General features: G+C 37.4%; 2 protein-coding genes across 2 annotated transcripts in view; one reads left to right on the top strand and one right to left on the bottom strand.

Moving 5' to 3' along the window:
- The window catches only part of Jhbp12 (Juvenile hormone binding protein 12), an 82,862-nt gene extending 68,872 nt beyond the window's left edge, over positions 1-13,990 (bottom strand). Inside the window, exon 1 of the mRNA XM_064436664.1 lies at positions 13,878-13,990. The gene's annotated coding sequence lies outside the window, so the exon portion shown is untranslated. The remainder of the gene's footprint in view (positions 1-13,877) is intronic.
- Positions 1-27,489, top strand: part of LOC128678981 (calcium/calmodulin-dependent protein kinase kinase 1) — a 118,179-nt gene that overhangs the window by 19,230 nt on the left and 71,460 nt on the right. Inside the window, exon 2 of the mRNA XM_053760905.1 lies at positions 16,372-16,439. Coding sequence (XP_053616880.1) covers positions 16,372-16,439 — 68 coding nt within the window. The remainder of the gene's footprint in view (positions 1-16,371; positions 16,440-27,489) is intronic.

The following is a 27,489-nucleotide window of genomic DNA, read 5'->3' as shown; positions in this document are numbered from 1 at the left end:
GCAACATTGCTCGTGCGACAATAATAGATAGTGCGATTCCTGAAGACGGTTTAGATGTATAATTTATTATGGTTTTACCCGAGCGAAGCCGGAACGGACCGCTAATAATATGTCGACGCGTCGTTATTATTAATTATTAAATAAGTAATTAATACTTGTAAAATTAATTATCGATTAAATTAACCATCATACCCTATAAAGCAAATTTTTTTGATTAGGGCTAAATTATAAATTTTTATGAATGTGTTTTCATCATTTTTTTTTAGTATTTGTTTTGAAATAAGAATTGAATGGCTAAGTCAGCCATGTTGTTTTGTCTGATGAAAACATATCCGGTGGCAAATTTAACAACTAAATAAATGATGTTTATTTAAATCCGAAAACAATTAATTTGTTAAAAACAAATTTGTTAAAAATTATAACTTACTTATTTAAGATTTTTGATAGAATAATGACGTGGTTAAAACAATTTCTCAACAATTGAAAGTACGTTTTGATGACTGTATCCGCAAGCACATTGTGACGTTATGGTCACGTGGGGTTTGCGTTTACCTAAGTCGTTGAGTGATCAGTTTGGAACACATTCTGTTGGAGGTGCTCGAGCTGAACATGACTGTGAGTAATTGTTGTCATTATTTTTAGCCTGAATACTTTTGTGTGTTGTTTAAACAAATTGTTACTTAGGCAAAATTTATGTTAAGTGCAATTTGATAATTATAAAGTGTTTTTAAAATTTGTGTTTCTTTGATTACCTCGCAATGTCTGATGAATGAAGTTGGTCACCATGCTGACATCACTCTTTCTAATCATCACTCATTCTGAAGGGCCTAACTCGCCGTTATATATATATATATATATACCACTGACGAATATATAGGATAAGTACTGTCAAATATTTATTATATTTTCTACAAATAGCCCTCGGCCATAGTTCCGGAAGTGGTCCGCCCAAGGTCAGGGCAGCGCCCTACATCGGCGGATGGTGATACGACGCAAAGGCTCACTCGTTTTTATAGGCTTCGAAATTTCGAAATCGCATTTTTCCGTTATTGGCTTTGAAATGTCCAGCATTGACGGTGAAACCTTATATTGCAACTAACCAAACCAAACAAAATTATAAGGTTTATTTTTTACTAGCGGACCGTCCCGACTTCGCTCGGGTAAAAACATAATAAATTATACACGTAAACCTTCCTCAGGAATCACTCTTATCTTTTACCAATAGGTGAAACCGCATGAAAATCAGGATGCTGAGTCGGACTTCGCAGCGTAACAGCTCTGTATGCAACTAGGGAACAATAAAGGCTTCTTCGAGTCGGATTGGCTATTCAAACGGTGTTCGACCTAGTAGAGTGGTATGCGAACCCGAGACCTTTCGATCCACAGTCTTAAACATTACAACACCATTGCTTCACCGCTACAGCATAAGCTGGTATAAACCTTGCGATTTTTATATTACTCCAGTATTTTAAAGAGACTCTTTCCGCCCTGCTGACTCCGCTGCTTTGTAGCATTGTCATTTTGGAGGTTGTTTATGGTGCAAATTACGTTAGAGATTAGAGAATTTCTCTATGCATATTGTCTAAAACAAACAATCGGGTGAAAACATAATAAATTATACACGTAAACCTTCCTCAAGAATCACACTATCTATTGGTGAAAACCGCATCAAAATCCGTTGCGTCGTTTTAAAGATTGTAACACAACAAGCCCGCCTCAATGACGTCAGCGAGCCGGTTGACCAGCAGCGCGCCGCCAGTGAGACACCACCGCCCCGCCGCACACGTCGCCGAGTAGCCACGCGCATATAAATAGAAATTCTGCGCGTAGCTCGCCAGTCTGCGTTGGCGTGCAATCGGGACGGTTCTCGCATCGACTTAGGTCGGTCACTTACTTGCCCGTTCGTGCGCTCAACATAGGCTGCCCGCGTATGATCGACTGATGTGTTGGTTCGCTAGCGAACTGCATAGCGGGCGATTGTATGCGAAAACTCTAAGACTCCCTATCTTGATAAATTGTTGTATCCCCTTTTCGTAACTTACATTCATATTACACATTGTTAAATAATTTCTTTGTCCTAATAAATGTCTGTTGTTTTATCGTGGGTTTAAGTTAAATATCTCCCCTATTTAGTTTACCCCTCTTACATCTGGCGTCCCAACTGGGGCTTGACTTTGTTGTCACTTTTTTTCCTCTACCCTATTGTAATTTTTTTTTTCTCTTTTCTATTCCTCCGATATAAGTACTTTCTTTTAGTCTTATTTACTTTCTTTCTTTTATTACTTTGTGTAAATATATTTTGCACACATTATTTATTTAACTACCCACATAGATACTTTTGTTTCCAAAATTGATAAAAACTTTTATAATATTTTACCAAGACGAAGTCCTCGTCTTATTTCTAATATGGCTAACGTAAGCTTTTCCGACGGACAGTTCCGTGAACTCCTTGGGGTTTTAGCTACTAGAAATGATCTTACAAGTAGCCCTAAGGGTGGTAGCTTCGCATCGTCCACTGCCCGTTATGATGGTACTCGTGATGCTGCTACAGTCGAAGCTTTTCTTTCTACGATAAGCACCTACAAGAAAATCGAGTCCATATCTGACCAAAGCGCCATTGAAGGACTTACACTCCTATTAGTAGGAGAGGCCGCTGTATGGTGGCTTGGAGTTAAAGACGATATTACCTCTTGGACAGAGGCTATAGCATTGATTCGCACAACGTTTGCACCGAAACGGCCAGCGTATAAGGTGTATGAGGAAATCGTCAGCGTGAAGCAGGAGAACCCAAGAGGCATAGAGTTCTTCGTTGCCAAGAAGAGAGCCCTTATGTCCGAATTGCCGAAGCCAAGCCTTACTTCATCGCAATGCCTAGACCTTCTATATACATCCCTGCACATTGTCATAAGAGACCGTATTCCTAGGGATTCGGTCAACTCATTTGACGAGTTTTTGGTGAAAGCTCGGCAAGTCGAAGAAACTCTCTCTGAACGGTCAAGAGGCAAGCCAAATTTTACTGCACCGCAAACAGGGAAGAGGCCTAGATGCACATATTGCCGATCATATGGTCACTTAGAGAATGTCTGCCGTAAGAAGGAAGCAACCAAAGAAACTTCATCAGAAACGACGACGTCTAAGCAAGAACCGACAGCTAGTTCTTCTAATAAGCCGCTCAATAAAATAACGTGTTACGGATGTGGTGCACCAGGAGTCGTGAGAAGTCGTTGCCAGACCTGTAACAAGAACAAGGTTGGAGCCGTCGATGTCGGATTTTATGCAGTAAATCCCAGCCTGGTTGCAATATCGAGACTGCGACCTACAGTCAATATCAGCATTTGTGGTATTCAAGGACGAGCACATCTAGACTCCGGAGCTAAATTAAGTGTTGCATCGACAACTCTGCATCGAGTGCTAGAGAAGAACGGCGTCAAGTTCATGCTCGAAACAGCCAACATCACACTAGCAGATGGGTTGCGAAGGCGACAAAAGATACGGCGGGCAACGGTTCCGGTAACTTTGGAAGGGCGCACCATTGACACCACCTTTCGTTTAGGCGCGATTGGTCCAATTCGCGATTGGTCCAAAGATGCAAAAAATGTCCAATTCGCGGTTGGTCCAATTCGCGGTTAGTCCAATTCTCGGTTGGTCCAATTCGCGTTTGGTCCAATTCGCAGTTGGTCCAATTCGCGATAGGTCCAATTCGCGATTGGTCCAAAATCTTATTTTTTAAATACATAAATGGGAAATCACACAGGATTGAACTAGCCCCAAAGTAAGAGAGACTTGTGTTATGGGATACTAACTCAACGATACTATATTTTATAACAAATACATTTATAGATAAACATCCAAGAACCAGGCCAATCTGGAAAAGATCATTTTCCATCTTGACCCGACCGGGGATCGAACCCGGGACCCCGTGGTTCAGAGGCAAGGTCTTTCCCACTGCGCCACGGCGGTCGTCAAAAAATATTTTTATAAACAATATTAAAATAAATTTACGTTAGAACAAAACATAAATATTATAAAAATAAATGTATATTTTAATGTAATATAATTTAAAAAAATATTTAATGAAATGATTATTAAATTATTATATCGGTTGCTCGATTGTTAAAACAAAACGCATAGGAATATAATCGTCATTGAGGGTAGGTAGTAAAAAAAATCGTATTTGTCATAACAAATCTGTCATGTTACGTGCGGTTTTGCAATGGGGTATTAGTCGTTGCATTTGAGCTCCATACTTGAAAATTTGCAAATTCAGTATAAAATGGACGGAACAAAGAATGAACAGTTTGAATTTATTCAAAACAAACGTGGTAATGACACACTGCTTTATAAGAGACACCGGTATAATCTAAATATAATTAATACAAACGGCAGTTCGTTGTGGAGGTGTAACAAAAGAAAAATATGTAGTGCTACTGTAACCATAGATTCAACAAGGAAAACTATTTTAAGGAAATCTAAAACAGGACATACATGTGGTGAGTCTGATTGCACTAATAAATTAGCAAAGTTAATTTCATCATTAAAGAAAGCGGTATGCAATGATTTAGGCCCAGTGCAAAATATATTTGAAGAAAAGACTCAAAATTTAAATCCCAGGTTTATTCCCAAATTTAGAACGATAAAGGATTCATTATACAGAGCTCGAAAGAAATATTTGAAAACCAATTTATTGAATTGTAACAACACAAAACAATTGAAATTACCAGAAGCATTAACAAATAATTTTTTGTTGATTGAAGATAGATGTGAAGACGAAGAAAAAATTTTTATATTTGGGACAAGGTTAGGTAGAAAAATTGCTAAGAACCATGAAAGTTATTTTGCAGATGGTACTTTTAAAACAGTTCCAAAGCCGTTTTACCAGCTTTACGTGCTACATTTAGATTTAAATTCTACGAAAACGAAGACAAATATTATACCTGTTTTTTATACGCTGTTACCCAATAAAAAAGAAAAAACTTACCTACGTGTTTTCGCATTATTAAAGGAAAAATTGGGTATCAACGTCAAATCTTTTAAATGCGATTATGAGAAGGCGCAAATGAACGCCGTTTCAGCTGTCTTCCCTCAGGCAAAAATAAGTGGATGCTACCATCACTTTAATGACGCCATATGGAGATACTCCAAAAAGATTAAATTAAATAGAAATAGAGAGGGTCGAAATATTACTAGAAAGGCATCGGTGATTCCTCTTTTTCCAGCTAGTCGCATTCCGGAAGCTTGGAGATATATATTAGAATCTTCTTCAGATAACGAAAAATTTATCAAATTTCGCAAGTATTTTGAGATGGAGTGGTACCCAAGACTCTCACCAAACATATTAAGCTGCGCTCATCAGCGCCATAGAACAACCAATGCTTTAGAGGGCTGGCATTCTCGGCTGAATCGACGCATTTCTAAAAAACCCAATTTGTTTTGGTTTCTTTACAAACTGCGAAAAGAAAGTCAATATTATGATAAAAAAATAACACAAAGTTTATTCAAAAACGTAAATAACAAAAGGAGAAGTTGTGACATTCTATTTGATAAAAAATATGAAAAATTACTCAAAAGCCTAGAAAATGGAACAATAACAGTTGATGTTTTTTTTCAAAAAGTTATCTATTTACGATTGTCATTATATAAAAATTGATAAAAAGTTATGTTAAAGCATGTTCTTTTTATTTTTGTTTGAATGTATTTTCTAGTGCCATAAATAAGTCTGTCTTATTTTTTTCTTCCTTTTTTTAGTAATAAGTAAGAAAAAAATTTTGTTATATTATCTTTAAGGTTAATTTTCTTAACATACTTTTGATTTGATATGTATAATGTATACATAAATATGGTAATCTTTTTTTCTCCCTTATCTTGTGATGAGTAAGAGAAAAAAAACATATTTTTATCATATTTATGTATATCTTTGAAGATTATTGTAATATCATACGTTTGACTAAAAATACGTATGAATATATAAATATATGGCCATAGTTTTTTCCCTTATCTTGTGATAAGTAAGAGAAAAAACGTATTTTTGTCACATTTATTTATATCTTTGAACATTATTATAATTTTGACTAAAAATACGTATGTATATATTTATATAAAGCCATAGTTTTTTTCTACCTTATCTTGAGATAAGTAAGAGTATAAACATTTTTTTCTCTTATATATTTGATGAAAGATGTGATGAATGTGTTAAGTTTACGATCATAGTATATTTTTGATTTTTATTGAACTTGGTTCATTTTTTACGAAGTACACAATTATAATTTATAAGAAGCTTGTAACACATATGTGATTGGTAATATGATTATGATAAATAAACAATACATGTACATAAAAATGTGTAATTGTATAATTATTAATCTATACATCTATACCTACTAATATTACAAAGAGGAAAAATTTATATTTTTGTATGTATGTATGTATGTTTGATATGAATAAACTCATAAACTACTGTCCTCATATTAAAAAAGTCTTTCATCGTTGGAAAGATGTTTCACAGGCGACGCTGGGGCGGACAGCTTGTTCATTGTTATGATTGGATCAATCGCGAATTGGACTAACCGCGAATTGGACCAACCGAGAATTGGACCAACTGCGAATTGGACCAGTCGCGAATTGGACCAACCGCGAATTGGACCAATCGCGAATTGGACAATTGGACCAATCGCGAATTGGACCAATCGCGCCTAAACGCCACCTTTATTGTACTTCCCGAGTCAGCAGACAATAGAACACTCTTAGGAGTTGATTTTATCCAAGATGCAAACATTGTGCTAAACCTGCCACAGTTACTATTTCACTTTTTAGAAAACCCTGGAAAGAAATATAACCTCCTAAATGAGGATGAGGATGTTGCAGCAGTATCTACCGTAGAAGCAGATGTGAACTCAACTGAATCCGTGTTGTCAAAACTCGCTGAGATGACATCATTAGAAAAGATGGTGAGCCCCATGATAATGACTCCATCCCCGACGAAAATCCCGGAAGAGGAAACCGCCATGGCTGACTCATATGGACCTCTTTTCCTAATCAACTCTACTCCTCCGAGTACACCACCAAGATCGTCTGCTACACTCAATGGGTACTCGCCAAGATTCGTCGGATCGCTATTTCGAGATGCACAGATGAATATTAATAACGCCGAAGTAGAATTATCACCACGTAGTAGAAATATGTTTGGTCCGAGCATTGACCTTGCTATGGTTGGGGTAGAAGGTATGAGAAGTCTTACTGAAGACCAAAACATGAAGTTAAACGACCTTCTGCAAAAACATACAGCCGTTTTCACTCCCAACGGACAGCCAGCCAGTTTAGTCGAGCATAGCATTAACACAGGAGATCACAGACCAATAGCAACAGCACCATATCGACTATCAGCTCAACGCAAGGAGATTTTGCGCAAAGAGATCGAGCAAATGCTGGATGAAGGTATTATCACGCCATCAAAATCCCCGTGGGCGGCACCAGTTGTGATGGTCCCCAAGAAGAATGGAGAAGTAAGAGTGTGCGTAGATTATCGCCAGTTAAATAGTGTAACTGTAGCAGATGCATACCCATTACCCAGAATCGATGATTTGCTGCATGAAGCCAAACCTACTCCATACATGTCGTCCTTAGATTTAAAGGCGGGATACTGGCAGATTAAATTAAGAGATGAAGATCAGGAGAAGACTGCCTTCGTGACTCCGTTTGGCCTTTACGAATTTAAAAGAATGCCTTTCGGATTGCGCAATGCTCCCGCTACGTTTCAAAGGTTTATCGACAGATTAAAACTACAATTAGATGGAGTAAATTTACTTGCTTATCTCGATGACATAATTCTTCTGTCACCCTTCTTTGATCAACATATGCAAGATCTCAACGCCCTGTTTCAGCTTCTGAAAGAACATAATGTCGTCGTCAATAGGAAGAAATGTCGGTTTTGTCAGAACCAAATCACATACCTTGGACATATAATTACGGAAAATGGCTTAAGCACTGACCCGACAAAAATATCAGCCATAACAGAATTACCACCACCAAAGAACGTGCGACAAGTGCAGTCGTTTCTACAAACTTGTTCATGGTATCGCCGATTTGTAGCAAACTTCGCGAAAATTGCTTATCCTCTCACTCAACTGACGAAAAAGGATGCAGCCTGGGTATGGAACGCTGAACAAGAGAACGCTTTTACTGAATTAAAGGAACGTCTAACAAGTGCGCCTATTCTACAACAAGCAGATATCACTAAACCTTTTGTAGTGAAAACAGATGCCAGCGCTTATGCCATTGGGGCTGTTCTGGTCCAGGGGGAGGGACCAGAAGAACACCCGGTAGAATACGCCAGTAGACTGCTGACCAAGGCGGAGAGAAACTATTCTACTACTGAACGAGAAGCATTGGCAGTAGTATGGGCGATATCAAAATTTAGAGGCTACATAGAAGGATCTTCGCTGGTGGTAGCGACTGACCATCAAGCTCTGAGATGGTTAATGTCCATCAAGTCTCCTACAGGGCGACTGGCACGATGGGCCTTACAACTTCAGCCTTATAACCTGAAAATAGAATATGTGCCAGGAAAAACCAATGTTGTCGCCGATAGCCTGTCCAGACCTCCGTGCTCTGAAGAAGTTGAAAATGTGCAGGTCTGCGTGGTCTCTGTTGACTTACCTCGGCGATCGGGAGCAGATATAAGGCTGGAACAACGGAAAGATCCCGAGCTAAAGAAAATCCTGGACGCGCTTGAAAAACCCAAACAAGATGAAGATGGAATATATTGGTCTAACAAGGGATATTTTGTGAATAGCGGCATGTTACATCGCTATCTACAAGACAATGATAAAGACACCGCCCAGTTAGTCATACCTCAGCATGAAACATCGGCTATATTAAAACATTACCACGACCATCCGACAGCTGGTCATTATGGAGCGGAGAAAACTTTTCAACGTATATCTGCAAGATATTACTGGAAAGGAATGAGAAAGGAAATAGAGAAACATGTTAAAAACTGCATCAAATGTTTACGGTATAAACCAAGCAATCTGAAACCTGCCGGTTTATTACAAACCACTCCTATGAACCAAAGATTTGAGACACTATCTTTCGACCTATTTGGACCACTCCCACCTACTACAGACAATATGACTTGGATTTTCATTGTTGAAGATTTTGCTACTCGATGGGTGGAACTATTTGCCTTAGAACAGGCAACGGCCGACGCTTGTGCCACGGTGCTGCTAAATGAAATATTCCTGCGTTACGGAATACCACGACGACTAATTAGTGATAATGGAACACAATTCGTTAGCTCTGTAATGCAAAAACTAACCTTTTGTCTCGATATCAACCATGCATTCATACCAGTTTACCATCCAGAGACAAACCCAGTCGAGAGACGGAATCGAGATTTAAAGACACAGCTTGCAATTCTTGTTGAAGATGATCATCGCTCATGGGCAGAGAAACTTCCTAACATACGTTTTGCCATGAACACGGCAAACTGTCTTAGTACCGGACATACACCCGCATACCTTACCTTCGGTAGGGAATTAAGAACAACAGATGATATCACTCACGATGTCCGCCAAATAGCTTTAAATGAAAACTTCGTTCCCGAAATAACACCTAAACTAATTCTGTTAATAGATGTGTTAAGAAAAGCCAGAGAAGTACAAGAAAACCAGGAAGAACGAAGAAAGAAGTTCACCGATGAACATCGGCGACCAGCCCCTGCGTACCAGCCTGGTGACTTGGTGATGGTGGCTACCAACTTCCTGAGCAACGCAGCGCGCTACCAATCTGCAAAGTTCGCACCGCGAAGGGATGGTCCATACGTCATTCTGCGTCAAAATGGGCCCTGTTCTTATGAAGTCGCTCAACCAACAGAACGTAAACCTCTGGGTATTTATCATGCTTCTGCGCTGAGCCCCTATCAAGGCTCAGCCTCTCCTTTACCTAATCCTGAAAGACCTTTGCGCAGACGGGGCCGCCCGAGAAAGCAAGCCACTACAGCCGAAACAGCAACTGGTCCTCGTGTCGGGCCGCCTACAGGACCAGAGGGGGAGACTGTAACACAACAAGCCCGCCTCAATGACGTCAGCGAGCCGGTTGACCAGCAGCGCGCCGCCAGTGAGACACCACCGCCCCGCCGCACACGTCGCCGAGTAGCCACGCGCATATAAATAGAAATTCTGCGCGTAGCTCGCCAGTCTGCGTTGGCGTGCAATCGGGACGGTTCTCGCATCGACTTAGGTCGGTCACTTACTTGCCCGTTCGTGCGCTCAACATAGGCTGCCCGCGTATGATCGACTGATGTGTTGGTTCGCTAGCGAACTGCATAGCGGGCGATTGTATGCGAAAACTCTAAGACTCCCTATCTTGATAAATTGTTGTATCCCCTTTTCGTAACTTACATTCATATTACACATTGTTAAATAATTTCTTTGTCCTAATAAATGTCTGTTGTTTTATCGTGGGTTTAAGTTAAATATCTCCCCTATTTAGTTTACCCCTCTTACAAGATTACATATACATAGGTACAGACAGAAAGACGGGATTTATTAAGTTTAACGTATCTGTCCGTGGCATCGTGGAAGCACCATCAACCAGCTTAACCGATTTTAATCTAGTTTTTTTTTTTATTTTATTTGAAAGTGAATTGAATCGATAATGTTCTTAGTTATGTTTAAAAAACGTGTGTTCAGCTGTATGGAAACCGTCAGGTCTTCTAGCAGACAAGGGGAACAAAAATTTTATGTAATACTAGCGTCCTGCTTCGCTCGGATAAAAACATAATAAATGATTACCCCTAAACCTTCATCAGGAATCACACTATCTATTGGTGATAACCGCATGAAAATCTGTGCAATAGTTTTCGAGTTTATCGCGAACAGACAGACGCGGCAGAGGATTTTGTTTTATAATATGTAAGGATTTATATAGCATGTAGTGATTAGTGTAGATAGTACAGTAAGTTTCCGTGCCTGGGGTCATCACTGCAACAAGTCAGGAGTTATGGCTCCAAGTGTACCATTTCATGGCCAATGGGCTTCGGTAATTTATCGCCAGGTCGAATTTGTATTTGACATGCGATGGCACAATTGTGTATACACATTTGTTCAAATTTTTTTGTGTTTAAGGTTATCAATAGTGAAGGTGACGTCCTTGGAGAAAAGGCTGCGGTGAAGTTTGTTGCGCCGCTTCTTCTTCACTTGCGCTTTGGAAGCCGGCAGTAGACTTAGTTTCAGTAATTTTTTTGACGTCAATAAGTGATGTATATTATCCTAAATTGAATAAAGAATTTTGAATTTGAATTTGAATTTGAAAGGGAGTTTTACTGAAAACTGGAGCATCGTCTCTGCCACGCTCGGATAAAACCATAATAAAATGTGCACTTAAACTTTCCACTGAAATCACACTACCTATTGGTGAAAACCGTATAAAAATCCGTCTGGTAGTTTTTCAGTTTATTGCGCTTGTATAGGCAGACGCGACAGGGATACGACTATTTAGTACAGTCAACGGCACATTTAGTTACCCTGCATGAACCTCTATGGTGCAGTAATAGCGGCGCGAGATTTTAGTAGGTTGATGTGCTGTTCACTGTAAATGCTATTAAAAATAATTTATATATTACCTCGCTTCATATTAACTCCTGAACAAAATCTCAAGGACAGCGGTGTCTGAAAATCAACGCAGATAACAGAAGTTGAGATATGCCTTTCTCATATTATTGTTCCAAATAGTTATATTTTGCACTAAAATATTTTGGCGAAAATATTTAATCAGTTAAGATTAAAACGTGATCAAAACAGTTGCTAATCTGTCTAGACATCACTTTTCAAGGTTAGTCTAGTTTTATTAATTTTTTACCAACCTGTTATGTAGTGAACAATCTTGAATACTTGCGCCGTCAAAGCTATTCATATGTGATAGATCATATCGGGTTGTTGGTGTCTACAGGATGTCAACCGAGCCGAGCTCGCTTGACCACTCCGCCCTAAAATACGACCACATCATATCCTCCCGTAAGGCACTAGACGAATAGGGACACCTAGCCTTATTAGCATTCCCAAGGAGGGTTGACGTCAGTCAGGCGACCGCTTATAAATTCATAGACAAACTTCAAAATTTTAAGTTTTTTTTTTATGTTGACTCCGGGCTTCCTGACGTCACAGGCCCGAAAGCAGCCGGAACACACACAAAGATGAGAAACAACTATAAAACAAATACTACCTAGGTACCTGTTTAGAAAAGTATTTCTAAATGTCTTTCTCTGTATTTTCTGCCAAGAAATAGCTACAAGAAACATCAAGGAACAAGTTGTTAATCCTGTAATTCGTGAAGTAACTTGTAATAGGAGTAATTTGGGAAGTTGCTCTGTAGAAACGTCCCGAAACTCTGTTTCGTTCTTAGACTTAATTGTTCCTAGATGCCGCGTGCTGTGCGAAAGAAGCGGCAGTACGGGCTCAACTCTTTTAAGAATTGTTGGACACGTAATTTGATTAAGTCTTGTTAGATTTCGCAATACATATACATGTATTTTATGTCATACAAGTGTTTAGTGTAAATTGAATGAGTTTACGTGTACCAATATCCATGTGAGAATTTAATAAATTAATTTATTATTATTATGCAAGTATGTATTTATTTCTTAGGATGGAGTCAAAAATCGCGAGAACAGAAGGCCATGTTTGGCATTAACAATATTATAATGACTATCCCTATTTTGGTGTACATAAAGAGCATCAGATATTTTTTTATTAAAACTTTATTGAATGAAATACGATTTGTAAAAATAACTCGACTTAATGCTAATAGCATTATCGAACAGTAAATTATTGCTGTATGTAACGGCTCTTCCACTCATATCGTCAAACTCAGACAAATGCCGACACTATTGACACTACGTACATTGCGTAGATTGATTGCATTGTGAGCTTTTTACCACAGTAAATAACTAACAATGTACATCGGAATCGACAGAGTTTGGCAAACCGTTTGCCGATATTTTTGTGCTGGTTAAAAAAATTACAAAAGTTCTGTCTTCTCCTTAGTGTATCGACCTGCAAAGCATATTGTTATATTATTATTATCAATAAAACTTCTGTGTTCTGCACAAAGGGATTGAAAGCGATACGGACATTTCTGTAACACCTGCATTGTCGTTACATGTAGGTGTTGTAGAAATTGTAGAACTGGCCGTATCGCTTTCTACCCAATTACAAATCTTTACGTGGTATCTAGTTAATTTATAAGTCTATAGCTTTGTATACCGATAGAATGTCAGAGTTGGCTGGAATTGTGTTGTCGAAATTATGCGTAGTAGCTCGGTAATAAGTAATGAATAATACAAACTTTTAACAAATATTGCGGCTTTCTGGCTTAATTGTACTGTATTCTATGTTCTGAGTTTGGTACTTTTGCGCGTATGTCTTTCGCGCAAGTGTCCTGATACGCTATGTTCTATAGCTAAAAATGCTTTTACGATGCCACGGACAGATATACAGATAAATTAAAGGTGGTGAAAGGTGCCTGTGAAGGTCTAATTTCTACATAAATGGGATACTAACAGAACGATGCTATATTTTATAACGAATACATATACATATAGCTATAGGTAAACAAACATCCAAGACTCGGGCCAATCAGAAAAAGATCATTTTCCATCATGACCCGACCGGGGATCGAATCCGGGATCTCTCTGTTCAGAGGCAAGCACTTTACTACTGCGTCACCGAGGTCGACAAATAGATGTAGTTGTGGGCGAGGATGACGGTGAAGTATCCTACCACTATAATTCTCTCTTGTCGATGCGGAGTGAATGAAATATATTTCGAATGAAATATAAATCTAATTTATATGAAATATATTTATAGTTATATATAACTCACGTTGCGATGCAAATTTTATTCCAACAAGCAGAAGAATACAGCACAAGCAGAATAGTTAACAGCGTAGCACAAGGATAGTAGTTCGTAAGAAGGTAAAGGAAGTTCAAGCAGAATGATAGTATATAGCCAGTAATGGCGTCGCGTCAGTTCGCGTAAGCGGGCAAGCGGTCCGCGTCTCAGGTGAATCTGTACTGGTCAGGTGAGGTGCGCGAGCGCAGGCTGTCCCCCCGTACATATCCCGAGATGACTAGTGCGTCGGAATTATCGATGCAAACTATCGATAAATGGTAAGTGTGGTTTACACTATACAATATTAAGTTAGTTACTTCCTTAAACTGTGTTTATAATTAAGTTATATAATATTATTTGTTTATATATTTATATTGTATGCACTTTAGTACGTAAGTACTTTATACAATGCTATTATTTATTTTTATATTAAATGTAAGTAAGTATATTTATATAACAAAATGTTTATTAATTACTAGGTATTTATGTTTCAGATTTAGCGGAGCACGCCACACAGTATAGATGACCACAACCCCAAACCCCAAATCGTCTGTACTGTGCCTTGTCTTGCTTTTAATAATCCTGTATTCAAATTTCTTTATTTGCAGTCAAATTAAAAAAAAAAATGTATTTTATGTACATACGAGTATCATACCATACAGACACGACACTTCCATATCCATACAGACAACGAGGGTACTACCTACTAATATTGTATTGTAAATGCGAACATTTGTTAGAATGTATGTGTGTGTCTATGTTTGTTACTCTTTCATGCGATATCTACTGAACGGAAAACTAATGAAATTAGGTAACGGAATAACACAGGATACTTTTCATCCCGAAATTCCCAAGTTAGCGAAGTCCCGGGGCGTAGCTTGTTTTAAATGAGTACTAGTACAATACAACGTTTGCATTTATTCAGACGTGAAAAGGTAACAGATAGACAGACGGGTAGTGAGGTGTGAAGTGATAAGGGCGCCGACTTCACGAGAATACAAGTTGTTTTGTATTGTCACGCTTGTTTAAACACACTAATCTCTGGCACGATCACCGTCTAATAGCAGCTACATCTCCTCCCACCTGAGTGATTTTTCGGTTTCACTCAGATTTTCCGGTTACTTACTCAGCTGCAAAACGTCGGAGCCCAAGGTCCGCTTTTTCTTCTCCACTCGTATCTTCGTTAACGTCAAAGTTACTGGTGCAACGCAACTCATCCTAACTGAACATCGGACTTCAACATTCCTGATAGAACCCCTTTTGACATGTAACGTCTTTGCGTATACAATTATTATTAGATTCCAGAAGCTGACTCACTCTCCCACTCGACCTCACTTGCCCTCGTCTCGTGTAACTTCTCTTTTTGCGACATGTTTCATGTGTTTTTATGACTTGTGGCAAATTCTCATATTTTGTTAGCCAGGGCTGGCGAAAACTAGTAATAATGAAGTAACTTATTTCATTCTCTATCTAGCGATGGGACTGGCTTCGTAAGGTCTTATAGGCTGTTTTGTTATGAACAAACGTTTAACTAAATAACAGTAAAAACTGCATTTTACGAACAGACGGACACGGTGGCAGGCGAAAAAGTTTGTGAAAAAGTGTTAGTTAGTTTTTGTGTACTCCGTAAACCAATTTATAGAACTAGCTGCGTCCCAGGGGTGCGCTCCTGTGGGATCACCGTAATAAAAATAGAGTATAATTTACGTGCCTTCCGTAGCACGGAGGAGCTCAAGACAATTTTGGTCACCCATCCAATGACCGACCAGAGAGTGTCTTATCCCCACTATCACAGGCCGAGCACGCTAACCACTGCGCATTTAAGCTCCTCACATTTGGTTATTTTTTCAAAATTCCTAACCGACAACCCTATATCCACTTCCAGAATAATACATAATTGAACACTCGTCTCGCCAAATGCATGCCGGAATGGGGTCGCTATTTATGATACTCTGGAGTACCAAGCACGCTGTTGTGTAGACCTTATAATAATCATTTTATTTTCTTACTAGCGCCCGTCCCGGCTTCGCTTGGTAAGCCATAATGTATTAAACCTAAACCTTCCTCAGAAATCCCATAATGTATTGGTGAAAACCACACAAAAATCCTTAGTTTTTGAGTTTATCGCGTTCGTACAGACAGACGCGACAAGAGGACTTCTTTTTATAATATACTAGATGTTGCCCGGAGCTTCGCTCCGTGGGAATTTTGAGATAAAATATAGCCTATATCGATCTTGGATAGTGTACCTTTCTAATTATGAAAGAATTTTTAAAATCGTTTCGGTAGTTTCGGAGATTACCCACCTTCAAACATACAAACTCACAAACGCTTACCTCTTTATAATAATGGTATAAATATCTTGAGCCATTTGTCGCCAACCATGCTGATACTTATTTAATCATCCCGCCATAATGTTCGTGGTCTACGTCGACATATTTTTACCAAAAACATATTTTTTTGTAAATATTTGCTTTTCTTTCAGGTGGGAGTCCTACCGATCGGAGGCGCGGTGCGGAGGACGAGGGCGCCACGCCTCGCGGACATACCCAGGTGAGTAAACTATATCTATAAAGCGTGTGGTTCCCGCCCTTGTATAGGACCACTCCATATCCATTTGTGGTTGTCCTCCTAAGGGGATACGTTAAGCAGTTCGGTCATAAAATTAAAGCGTAAAGTAATTGGGCGCGGGAACGACAGTTTGTATTATTTACTAGATGTTGCCCGGGGCTTCGCTCCCGTGGGAATTTTGAGATAAAATATAGCCTATAGCAATCTTGGATAATGTACACACAAACTCACAAAGTCACAAACTCACAAACGCTTACCTCTTTATAATAATAGTATAGATTTTATGTTATTTAATTTACAAAACCGCCACAGTGTGGATCGGATCAGTGTTGATAATGTAAATGTAACGAAAGATTGTTTGTATCCAATAATCAATATCCATGTAAAAAACAAGATTAAGGTGCGTTGCACCAGTCAATTTTGACGTTAACATTAACCTGCGAAGACATTTTTTGAAGGTTTTAAATTTACAATGGGAAAAGACGATCGATTGATACGGTGATTTGTTCATAAATCCAGAAAGTAAATCCAGAAACTGTGTTAAACATTTAATAAATAATTGAAGAAAATTGACGAAATGAATTTCGATTGCACGAAAATCGAGCCCCAGGTTAAAGTAAACAAAGTTGACTGGTGCACAAGGCATGTGAAATTTATTCAATTGTAACATACGAGTATATAGACTTTTTTCATTCCAAAAATGTTATTACAGTAATAAGAAGATCCATTAAGGAATAAAGACATTGGTATTGGGAATCACGCGATCAAACGGCACGATCAAAGAGAATATTGTCGATGGTTCATTCTCTGTCATGTCGGGAATCATTAGGCGGGAAAATTTACATTTTATTTTAAAATGGAGCTCTTCACAAAAAAATTCTTTGATGTAAAAATGTAAATTTTACGTTTTTGTATTTTATTCGTGTCCTCCGGCTCTATCAGATAAAGACGTGGTAATTGTATGGAATTAAAATAATACAATTTTAAATTGACAATACTCAAAAGCCCACACAAAGCTTGTATGTCCGATGGACACACACAGAAATGGCCACAACGCACACAGAACCGCAGACGAATATTTGTGACCGCATCTACAAATATTTGCCCGATCTGGGAATCGAACTCAGAACCTGCAAACCGGAACAATGGTGTTAACCATTGCGCTATCGAGAGTTCAATAATAGTAATTCATCTGTTAAGTTGTTTCAATTCAATCGTTCTGTTAGAATCTGTATTTTAAATGTTTTATGTTTGAGTGGGATGCAACTCATTGAAATGTAGCTACCAATTTTATGACATCGAAAACACGTGTGTACACGTGTATGCCTTTGGTGCTTCACTCACAATACGTTTCACCGTTCACTAAGTAAGTTCGAAGTAATTTTTTTTGAGTGAAATCATCCTTAGGGAAATTTAAGCGAAATACTCTGCCATACTTCGTCGGGTAAAGTTGACCCTATTTTTAGGAATCCGTCAAAAAAACGGAACCTTATAGCATAACTAGTCCGTCCATCTGGCACTGCCAATTTGCTATGAATCTACTGGACCGAATACGATGAAATTTGTTAAGATGGTGTACTCCTATTTCCCAGGAAATCCTTTGAACACGCAATTTCAAATAAGGGCAATTTTCGTCTGGCTGTCTGTTCGGGATGAGCTCAAAAACTACTGGCGCGACGGGGCGCTAATAGTAAAGAAGTATTTCTTATGAACTTAGTAATCTTAGTTCCATAATAATTCAGATTAAAATACCCTTAATACTTTTATTCTTATATAGTTGGTTTTAAGTGTTATCAATTTTTAATAAACTAGGTATTAAATTAAATACCCTTTGTAGTTTTCGAGGCGAGCATCTATACTATTATCATAGAGAGGTATGCATAATCTATACTATTATCATAGAGAGGTAAGCGTTTGTGAGTTTGTATGTTTGAGGTGGGTAATCTCCGAAACTACCGAACCGATTTCAAAAAGTCTTTTACCATTAGAAAGGTACACTATACAAGATTGCTATAGGATATATTTTATCTCAAAATTTCCACGGGAGCGAAGCCCCGGGCAACATCTAGTAAATTATATATGTGGAAATTGTATACACAATTTGTGTTTTCAGATATATCAATTTGATCAGATGCCTTCGTTCAAATATAACACAAAGAGCGGGTTAGAGACAAAGGTCAGCATTAGAGGTCGAGGTCAACTACTGTGACCTTCTGCTATTGATGTACATGTCCTTGATGCGGTGGACTACATTAATTATTAATTTCAAGCGTGTTGGGGTGCCGTACCTTGATAGGTTAAACGGAATTTACTTAAAATTTATCCGTTGTCAGTCTGTCAAGCAACCAATAGTATAATTACCTCTATAATCTAGTAAGAATAAAAAAGTTAAAAGTCGAAGCATTTTTTTTTTCAGAAATGAGACGTAGTTCAGACTTATTCGCGTCATATATTTACTAAAGCTAAAAAATTACTAGCATTTCGGAGCTACCACTGCTCTCAGACGAGAAGAAATACCGAAAGAAACTCATTTAAACAGTGTTGGTCTAGAAAGATGCCAGAAAGGCTTAGTATTATTATTGTATTTCAAAATAGGTATATATTAATGTTATGTCGGGGATAACGGACAAGTTAAATACACGGATGCTGAGAGTACACTAAACTTTATTGGCTTAAGTAAGGATCCAATATTGTGGACGCAGCCACACGCACACATACATACATTGATATACACAACAATTAATTTACCTTTAATCTTGGAGATAATAAAAACAATTGAACAACAATGGGATCGCGTCAGATCGACCCGCGCGAGAATTGATAGGTTAAGATTACGATTTTGATCGAGTGTTGATAAAAAAATATATTAAAATTAAAATTGAAACTTATGAGATCGAGCTGACCTTGGATTCCCTTGGAACAATATTCCTTTAGAATAAGACACCCAATGTAAACATAAAGTTGTGTGCTTAGTTCCAAAGTGGGCGATATCCATCATAATGTCGGCGCGTCTTGGAACTCATCCATCGGACTTGTACCAAGATGCTCTTCAATCTAGACTGTGACCTACTTCGACAGTAAACTTATAAAACAAATGCACTGTCTCAAAGTAGGAGAACTCAATTGCACAAATTGAATAGCAACCGAAGTTGCATTGAAATATATTTTAATAAAAGTTTCATAGGTATTTATATTATGTATATCTGTATTGTCTTGTATAAGTCGTAGGTTTGTTTTATCACTTTATTTATCACTTTTTGTATATTCTTTTAGTTGTATTATCCTTCATTCTAATAGGTATATTTTGTTGCTGTCGTCGTGTGTATATCTTGCTGTATTACACGTTTAGGGTAACAAACTTGTCCTTCTAGCTATATATTATTGTGTATTTATATGTGTTTGTTATCTGTTGTGTTTTCCTAAATAAAAAAAGAAGCTCCTGAGCTCCTAAGATGTATGGCGTTGGAAGTAATTGGAAAACGCGAGATGGATAATCATAGGAGATAATTTAACGGTCACTAGAATACAATAGTAGATTAGTAGCCAAGGGCTGTAAGGCATCAATTGCAGCCCGGGATATTTAGGCAGCGAGGCGCAGCGTGGGCGCCTTTAGTTCGAGGGTGCAATTGATGCTTACACCCGAGCTAACTTTACATCTCGATTGTGAGGTAAGTAGAAAAAACGTAATTATAAAAAAAAATCCAAAAACAAACAATATTTAAAGTAAAGGCTTTATATTCCCGCCTTTTTTAATTAAAAAGAACCAAATAAAGAACTTTAAATATTTTTTTAAAGAACGAAATTGAGCTTCGCCGTTCGATACCTATTTGAAATTGTTAACTATTATATTTATACGAAGACAAGGCTGAATAGCGAAGCCACCTCGTTGGTCATTGGCTGAATGCACGATGTCTATTGCCAGTATGATGGTTAGATGTACGCGAACTTTTTGAAAGAGTGAAGTCTTTTTTTTTTAAATTACTTACCGCCCTAGGGTTTTTCTAGCTACATTATTACCCTAGAGCGCTTATATTGGTCACCTACAAGCCCCATTTGGTGGTAATAAGGACCCACTTACAGAATATGGGAGATATAAATAGATTTTTAATACGAATGACTGTATGTTGTTCTAACAAAATAAAATGAGGTAAAATTACTCTCTCGTCTCGGTTCCTTCTTCGCCGAGAATTAGCCTTGAGAATTATTTAACGCTATTTTTTAAGAATTCAATTTTGTGGTCTCTAGGGAAAAGCATGGCACGTATGAATACACATATCAAATAGTGTGCACTTCTGCGATTACTACCACTAGGCGCGATAGGTAGTGGTAGAAGTCGTGTCAGATGCCTTAGGCGACTGGCTTTGAATAAAATATGACATCATTATTAGAAATTAACACACTCGAGAATAAAATAAAAGAATACACTTATCAGAAGTAAATTACAGTAGACATTAACAATTAGCGCCCTAGACTAGAAAATTACGCTACGGAGTTTTAAATTTCGTTTACTTACGTAAATTAAATTGGGCGTAAATCACCAAAAAAATATCGTCTTCAAAATATCCCTAGGAAAATTTTTGTCATTTAGATAAATCGAAAAAGATTAAAAATACTTTATGTTGTGGTAAAAATTATTACGATATCCTTATAAATACTCTGCTGCGTCTGTCTGTCTATCTGTTGGTGAAGTAGTTACTACACGAATTTTCATGCGGTTTTCACCAATATATAGTGGTTTAAAGTAGGTAGATTTAATGTTTTTTTTTTTACTTGAGTGAAGTCGGGACGTGTCGCGACATTATAAACACAAGTATATTTAGAGAAATTAAATTTCAATATGTATTATATCTGTCAAGGCGATTTTGAATATATGTGAAAGATAACAGCGAATCTTGTAAATAAATACATTCGTAATTCCTGAAAACATTACTTTAGTGGTGTGAAAACATGAAACGACAGTATGATTATATAGATCGTAGGCGGTTTCGGTTATCGATACGGTCCGTTTGTAAACGGGTTCATTAATCTGTGGCTAATGTTGGATGGTTCAAATTGAATTTATCGATAAATGTAAATTTAAAACAACTAAGCTCCCATGGGAATTTCGGCATAAAAAGTACCCTATGTGTTATTCCAGGTAGCCGTGTACCAAATTTCATAACAATCAATCCAGTAGATTTTGCGTGAAAGAGTAACAAATATACATACACACATACAACCTCACAAACTTTCGCATTTATAACATTAGTAGGATTTTTTTTTCATTTAATTCTGTCTATAGAAAATAATACTATTAAAACTTATGATCAGAATTCAAATTAACTGTAACTTCTAATAATAATAAAAACAATAATTAAAGTTAGTTCGAAAGAAAATTTCAAATTAGGATAATAAAAAAAAAATTGAATTAATTTAGAACAAAATAAAAGAATTGTCCCGACCATAGGTCCCGACTGACAAAGTAAATCAAGATTCTACAATGAATCAGTTTTATGAAAATCTTATAAAATGAAATACAAAATAACGATCAATTTTATTTAAATAAATCATTATCATTTTGCCGATTACATGGAAGAAAACTAAAAGTTTATCGATAAAAACTATCGACACTCCCCCAGCACAGCGTCTCACATCTGTGCATTCACATTAAGTCGCACATTGCAAAGGCATGTGTGATTTTATCAGGAGGTAGCATAAAACATATCGTAATTACTTCTTCTTCTTCAGTCGTAGTCTTCATTTGTGAAGGTCGTGCCCGTTCTGGAAAGCCTTGGTTGAGGAATTGACGAGCCGTCTCCACGCCTTCCTGTCGTCAGCTCGTCGGAGATCTTCGGTGACTAAGATCCCCATCACCTCTCGCACTTCCAAACCACCAAATTTTATATATTTACATGTGTTAAAAATGGTAATATTGTTTCTCATCACTACTTCCCACCTTCTGCTTCTTCGTTCAGGACCAGGCGGTAGCAAAAAAAAATATATTACTAGCGGCACACCCCGGCTTCGCACGGGCGTGCGAATTATTACCATATAAATATTTCTTTAGAATCACTCTATCTATTTAAAAAACCCGCATCAAAATCCGTTGCGCAGTTATAAAGATCTAGGGGTACATAGGGACAGACAGCGGGAAGCGACTTTGTTTTATACTATGTAGTGATGTAATATCAATCGATGAATGTTAATAGGATAGTTATATATATAAAGTAATGGTCCAGAAAAATACCTAATTTATATGAGAACGTTCCCATTTAGTTATTTATAGATAACCTTTTATTTGCACACTTTTGCGGACATTCGCCTGGGGAGGCTTACATTGTATTTCATTTAGGGAAATATTTTAATTATTTATTTTGTTATTTCCACAGAAGGAAAATTATGTGTGGTTCTAGTCTGAAGGTAGCGCCAATTACAGGAGAATTGGAAAGTAATAGCATTCGATGATATGGGCGTGTTATGAGTTGTGGATTTTAAATTAAATGGAAAAATATGTAGCGAAGGCCGAAGACGAGACTGATGGATGCGTTAGGTAGGACATTTTTATGTTATAGTGAATTTTATATTATAGTTGCCTGATGGTAAGCAAACACCGCGGCCCGTGGACACCAACCACCTGAGGGCTCAGTGCGGTTTCGCATTTCACTTCTAACTATCCAGTCGATTCGAAGTGAAAAGCGGCGAACCAATCACATATTGCGATGTGGTTGTCGTTGCGTCACAATGACACAATATGATTGGTTCCCTGCGTCTCACTACGAATCGACTCGATGGTGACATGTAAATAACAAAGGTACGGATCGCTGGTGTGTACCGACTTTTTGAGAAAGCGATAGATCTTTTCTTGGAATCCCCGATGTTGAAACTATTAGGGAACATTGCTGAGGTAAGTTTAGTTCTTATTTTAGTTCCATAGCTGTAATAACAAATCGATTACCATCAGACAGGGAGAAGTGGAGGATCCCACACACGAGTAAGTGGGATAAGGTAAGGGATGGTGACATTGATGCTTGTTTCAGTAACGGGTTTAATACTAACCAAACTCCCACATAAACCATTTAAAAGCATTTTTAAATGGTTTATGTGGGAGTAAACTGATTTTGCTTTATATATGTTGGAGCTGAAATAAGTTTCTTTTTTGTTTGCAATCCATACTCGGATATTCTGTGGAAAATATTGTTTTTGCCATATTAATTATGATATGCTTCAGCTTCCTCTTCTATTCATTCAACAAGTGCCGGCTTGATGTCCCAATCATCGTGGAGGATATTGTGTGCCATTGGCCGAAAACGTGCAAAGAGAATTCAAAGTATGAAAGGAGGGCTCTAGACTCCGACTCCGATGCATAACGGCTAAGGAAGTAAACGGAAAAGTGCTCAAATAAGGAAGAGAGTAAATATATGTATATAACTCAGGTTAATGTGTACATACATTAATATTCCCGTGGGCGTAATTAAAAAAAGTTTTAACGACAATTAAATATATCGCGAGATTACGTAATGATATAATCCTAGGATTATCTGTCAAAATAAATCTGTCTTATAGACATAATGCGGGATATATTATGCAAGCGTTGTGTTGTGTGTAGGTGGAAACCCACGCTTGTATAGAAAGACAACAAAACATTAATTGGGATTAGTAGAGACAATTATATAATGCAAGAATGAAAAGTATATTCTGCGGTTGGATTACTATTATAAGTACTGTATTTAACGGCCCCTGGGCTCCCACGCTCTATGGCTAAGGAAGGAATTTGATAGTAAAATAAGACAGAGGAATATAGAGCGATTCTTTTGTGATTTTCATGTCAATATTTATCGTAGGCTTGCCAATAAATTAGTGTTCCCTTTCATAAGGACCAAATACTCGCAAAATAATTGCTACTGTAGCTGCATAAAGTTTTTTAACAAGCTACCCGAAGATATAAAAAAACTAGATCTAAAATCGTTTAAGACTAGACTTTATACATTATTAAAGGAAAAATGCTTTTACAGTGTTCAGGAATTTTTAAATTGTAGATTGACATGAATGACAATGAATTTAAATGTAACAATAGATATTAATGTAATTTAATGAATTTTTGTATGCCTATATAGGCTGAATGCATGGAACTCATGACAACCACAACCCAACACAATTTGTACCCATTCAATGCAAATAAATACTTTCTTTCTTTCTTTCTTTCTTTCTTTCTTTCTTTCTTTCTTTCTTTCTTTCTTTCTTTCTTTGTAGAAAAAATAAATAACGTTAATTATAAAAATTCGAGAGGAAGACCAAAATAATCAGTAATAATACTAAGTATGATTGGACGTAGAATATAAAGAAGGATAATCGTTCAAATTCTATTATCCACATAATGCGTGAAAATACACAAAATTATGTGGAAACGATACAAAATATTGCAGAGTTTTTGTTGTCTTCTAGAAATAATTAGTATCAACATTGTAATTTCAGAAAGAAATGTTTCAGCTTAGTACCGTAAAAAGTTTACGTTTGACGTCTATTTCAAACAGGCTATCAGTTTTCTATTCTACAGACGAACCCGTCCTTTTGTGTCAGACTGTAAAGGGCAGCGCTGGCCCCGGGCTGAGGAGGCACAATTGTTTCTGTTGTGGCCTTCAGGCCCTTTCAGTCAGTATTGAGGCTATAAGTTAGGTAGTTCACAGGTAAATAAAGCTCACTTCTTCTTAGCGTGTCGAGTCGGCTAAATTTGCGAAGAGCAATACAACGTATGTGGCCCAGCTAGTGATTCTATCATACCGTATAATTACTTACTACTTAGTATAATAAAACCGCTTCCCACTGACTGTACTTACGTATGCTTAGAACTTTAAGACTACGCAAAAGATTTGATGTGAGTTATTTTAATAGTGTGATGTAGAAGGATTATGTGTAAAATTTATTATAACTTAGACACGAGCGAAGCCGGGATAAGGCGCTAGTAATAGATAAAAATATGGCTCACTACTTTTTATCTCAAAGATTGACCTGGTATAGATTGTCCATCTTTTTGTTATTTGGTAAATAAAGTTTGAAATAAATAAATAACCACTGTAATCCTTATTGTAAAAAGATGTCCTGCAGCGTCTGTTTGTCTGTATGAACGCGATAAACTCAAAAACTACCGGACAATGTCATTGATTCCTGAAGAACTTTTTTAGGTGTATATTTATAATTAGATTAGAGAGTTTTATTATATGGTTGTATTGTATAATATAATGACACATTATATTAATTAATGACTAAGATCTGCTCTGTAATAAATAAGTAAATAGAAACTATCAACTACAATGTCCTTCTGTGATGACATCATCGAATCAGACACAATTTAAGTTAATTCGCTGACAAGATGGCGCCTCGGCCAGATTATTTAATAGTTACTCTGCCGCCTAAATTGTTAGTGTGATGGCCAACTAGCAGCGTAGACTTGGATATAATTAATCTCTCTTTCTGTCTTTGCTTAGTTCTATCCTTTTTCATTTACACTTTGATCCACTTCTTAATATTTACTTTGATTTTTTACAACAGCTTGAGCTTTAGTCTTTCACCATCAACACCCCAGCTACAAGAAATCCACTGCTGGACATAGGCTTCCACAATAACAATTTGAAAGCGGGTTTCGTCCAGCGCCTTCCTTTATATTATGTCCTAGTTCTGGGCACAGGCCTCTCTCTCTTCCACGACACTTGGGTGCTCGGTCCAGAGCTATGTCGCGACGTAATCTACTGAACTCATTCAGTTCGTGGTCAATAAGCCTGTGCTGTGAGTTCGTCCCTCCAGCGCCTTTTGCTTTTTGCTGTCTATTTTCATCATTCTCTGTGTAACTATCTTAAAATGGCTCGTAAATTGTTTGATGGTGATTAATGTTGGATGTCTGTGGACACTTATTAAATAATTTTCGGTTATTGTGCTTCGTAATGAAGGGTCACTTACATACAGCAAAGGGTCTCTTATATAAGCATACTTTTGGTTACATCTCTTTTATAAGGCTTCAGATGTTTTTTTTTTAGAATTCAAAGTTAAATTAGTCTTCACTATAAACAATATTTCAAATCAAAATTTTATTTTAGAACATCATCCAATAGTAGACCGGAAAAAGTTTAGAGCATCTCATATTTATAGAATTAGCAGTTAAATAATCACTTTAGTATCGAAAGTTATTGACAAGAAATAATTTACATTTTTTGGGCGATTTTTGGACTTACCAAAACACCCTTGTGACGTCTTCGGCAAGAAAATCGACATTCCCATAAAATTTGATCGCTAATAAATGAACTCAGGGCTATAAATCCAAGGTCTGTGATATTCTTCAATACTAGCGGTCCGTCCCGGCTTCGCTCGGGTAAAACCATAATAAATTATATAAATCGTGTAGAAATCCGTCCGGTAGTTTTTGAGTTTATCGCAGATATACAGACGCGACAGAGCGTCTTCTTTTTGTAATATGTAAGGATTTTTTATAATTCTCATACTTGAGACCGGAGTCTCCATTGAAGGGGGAGTTGTACCATCTTGACGTTGACTTTAACCGGCGTGCCACTGGCGTATAGATGAAGTGGCGTATTTTCCATTATTCTGCGCACGTTAAAGTTGAACGGTGAAACCCACCAAGTGTTACGATGATTACATATTTCCAAAACTCCCAGAGAACATATCCCACAACATGTGTACAATGTTGCCGTTGAACTACCTACATTAACATCCCATACTGCACGTTGCACATGCTCCATCTGCATCCACTATATCCCAGATCCGAGCTGAGTCGAGCAAGTCGTGTATGATGCGATTAGGTACTATGCGGCAAATGCAATCATGAATATTCACTTGATGCCGGTAATACACTATCGGTGAACTAAGACAGAGAGTGACGAGATCAGTGGTTCTCAAACTTTGTTAAAGACGGAACCCTTTTAAAAAAATTGTTATGTATTCTGACGTAATAACTGTTATTATACTTTCAATAAAGTTCTGACATCATATTTTCAAAATTTTCAATATTTATTAGATCGTATAAACATCATTTAGAGATGTAATG

Source organism: Plodia interpunctella, chromosome 21 (genome assembly GCF_027563975.2).
Source record: "Plodia interpunctella isolate USDA-ARS_2022_Savannah chromosome 21, ilPloInte3.2, whole genome shotgun sequence".
In the NCBI taxonomy this organism is placed as follows: Eukaryota; Metazoa; Arthropoda; class Insecta; order Lepidoptera; family Pyralidae; genus Plodia; species Plodia interpunctella.
Note: the sequence above shows the minus strand (reverse complement) of the source record. Positions and strands in the feature narration are given on the sequence as shown.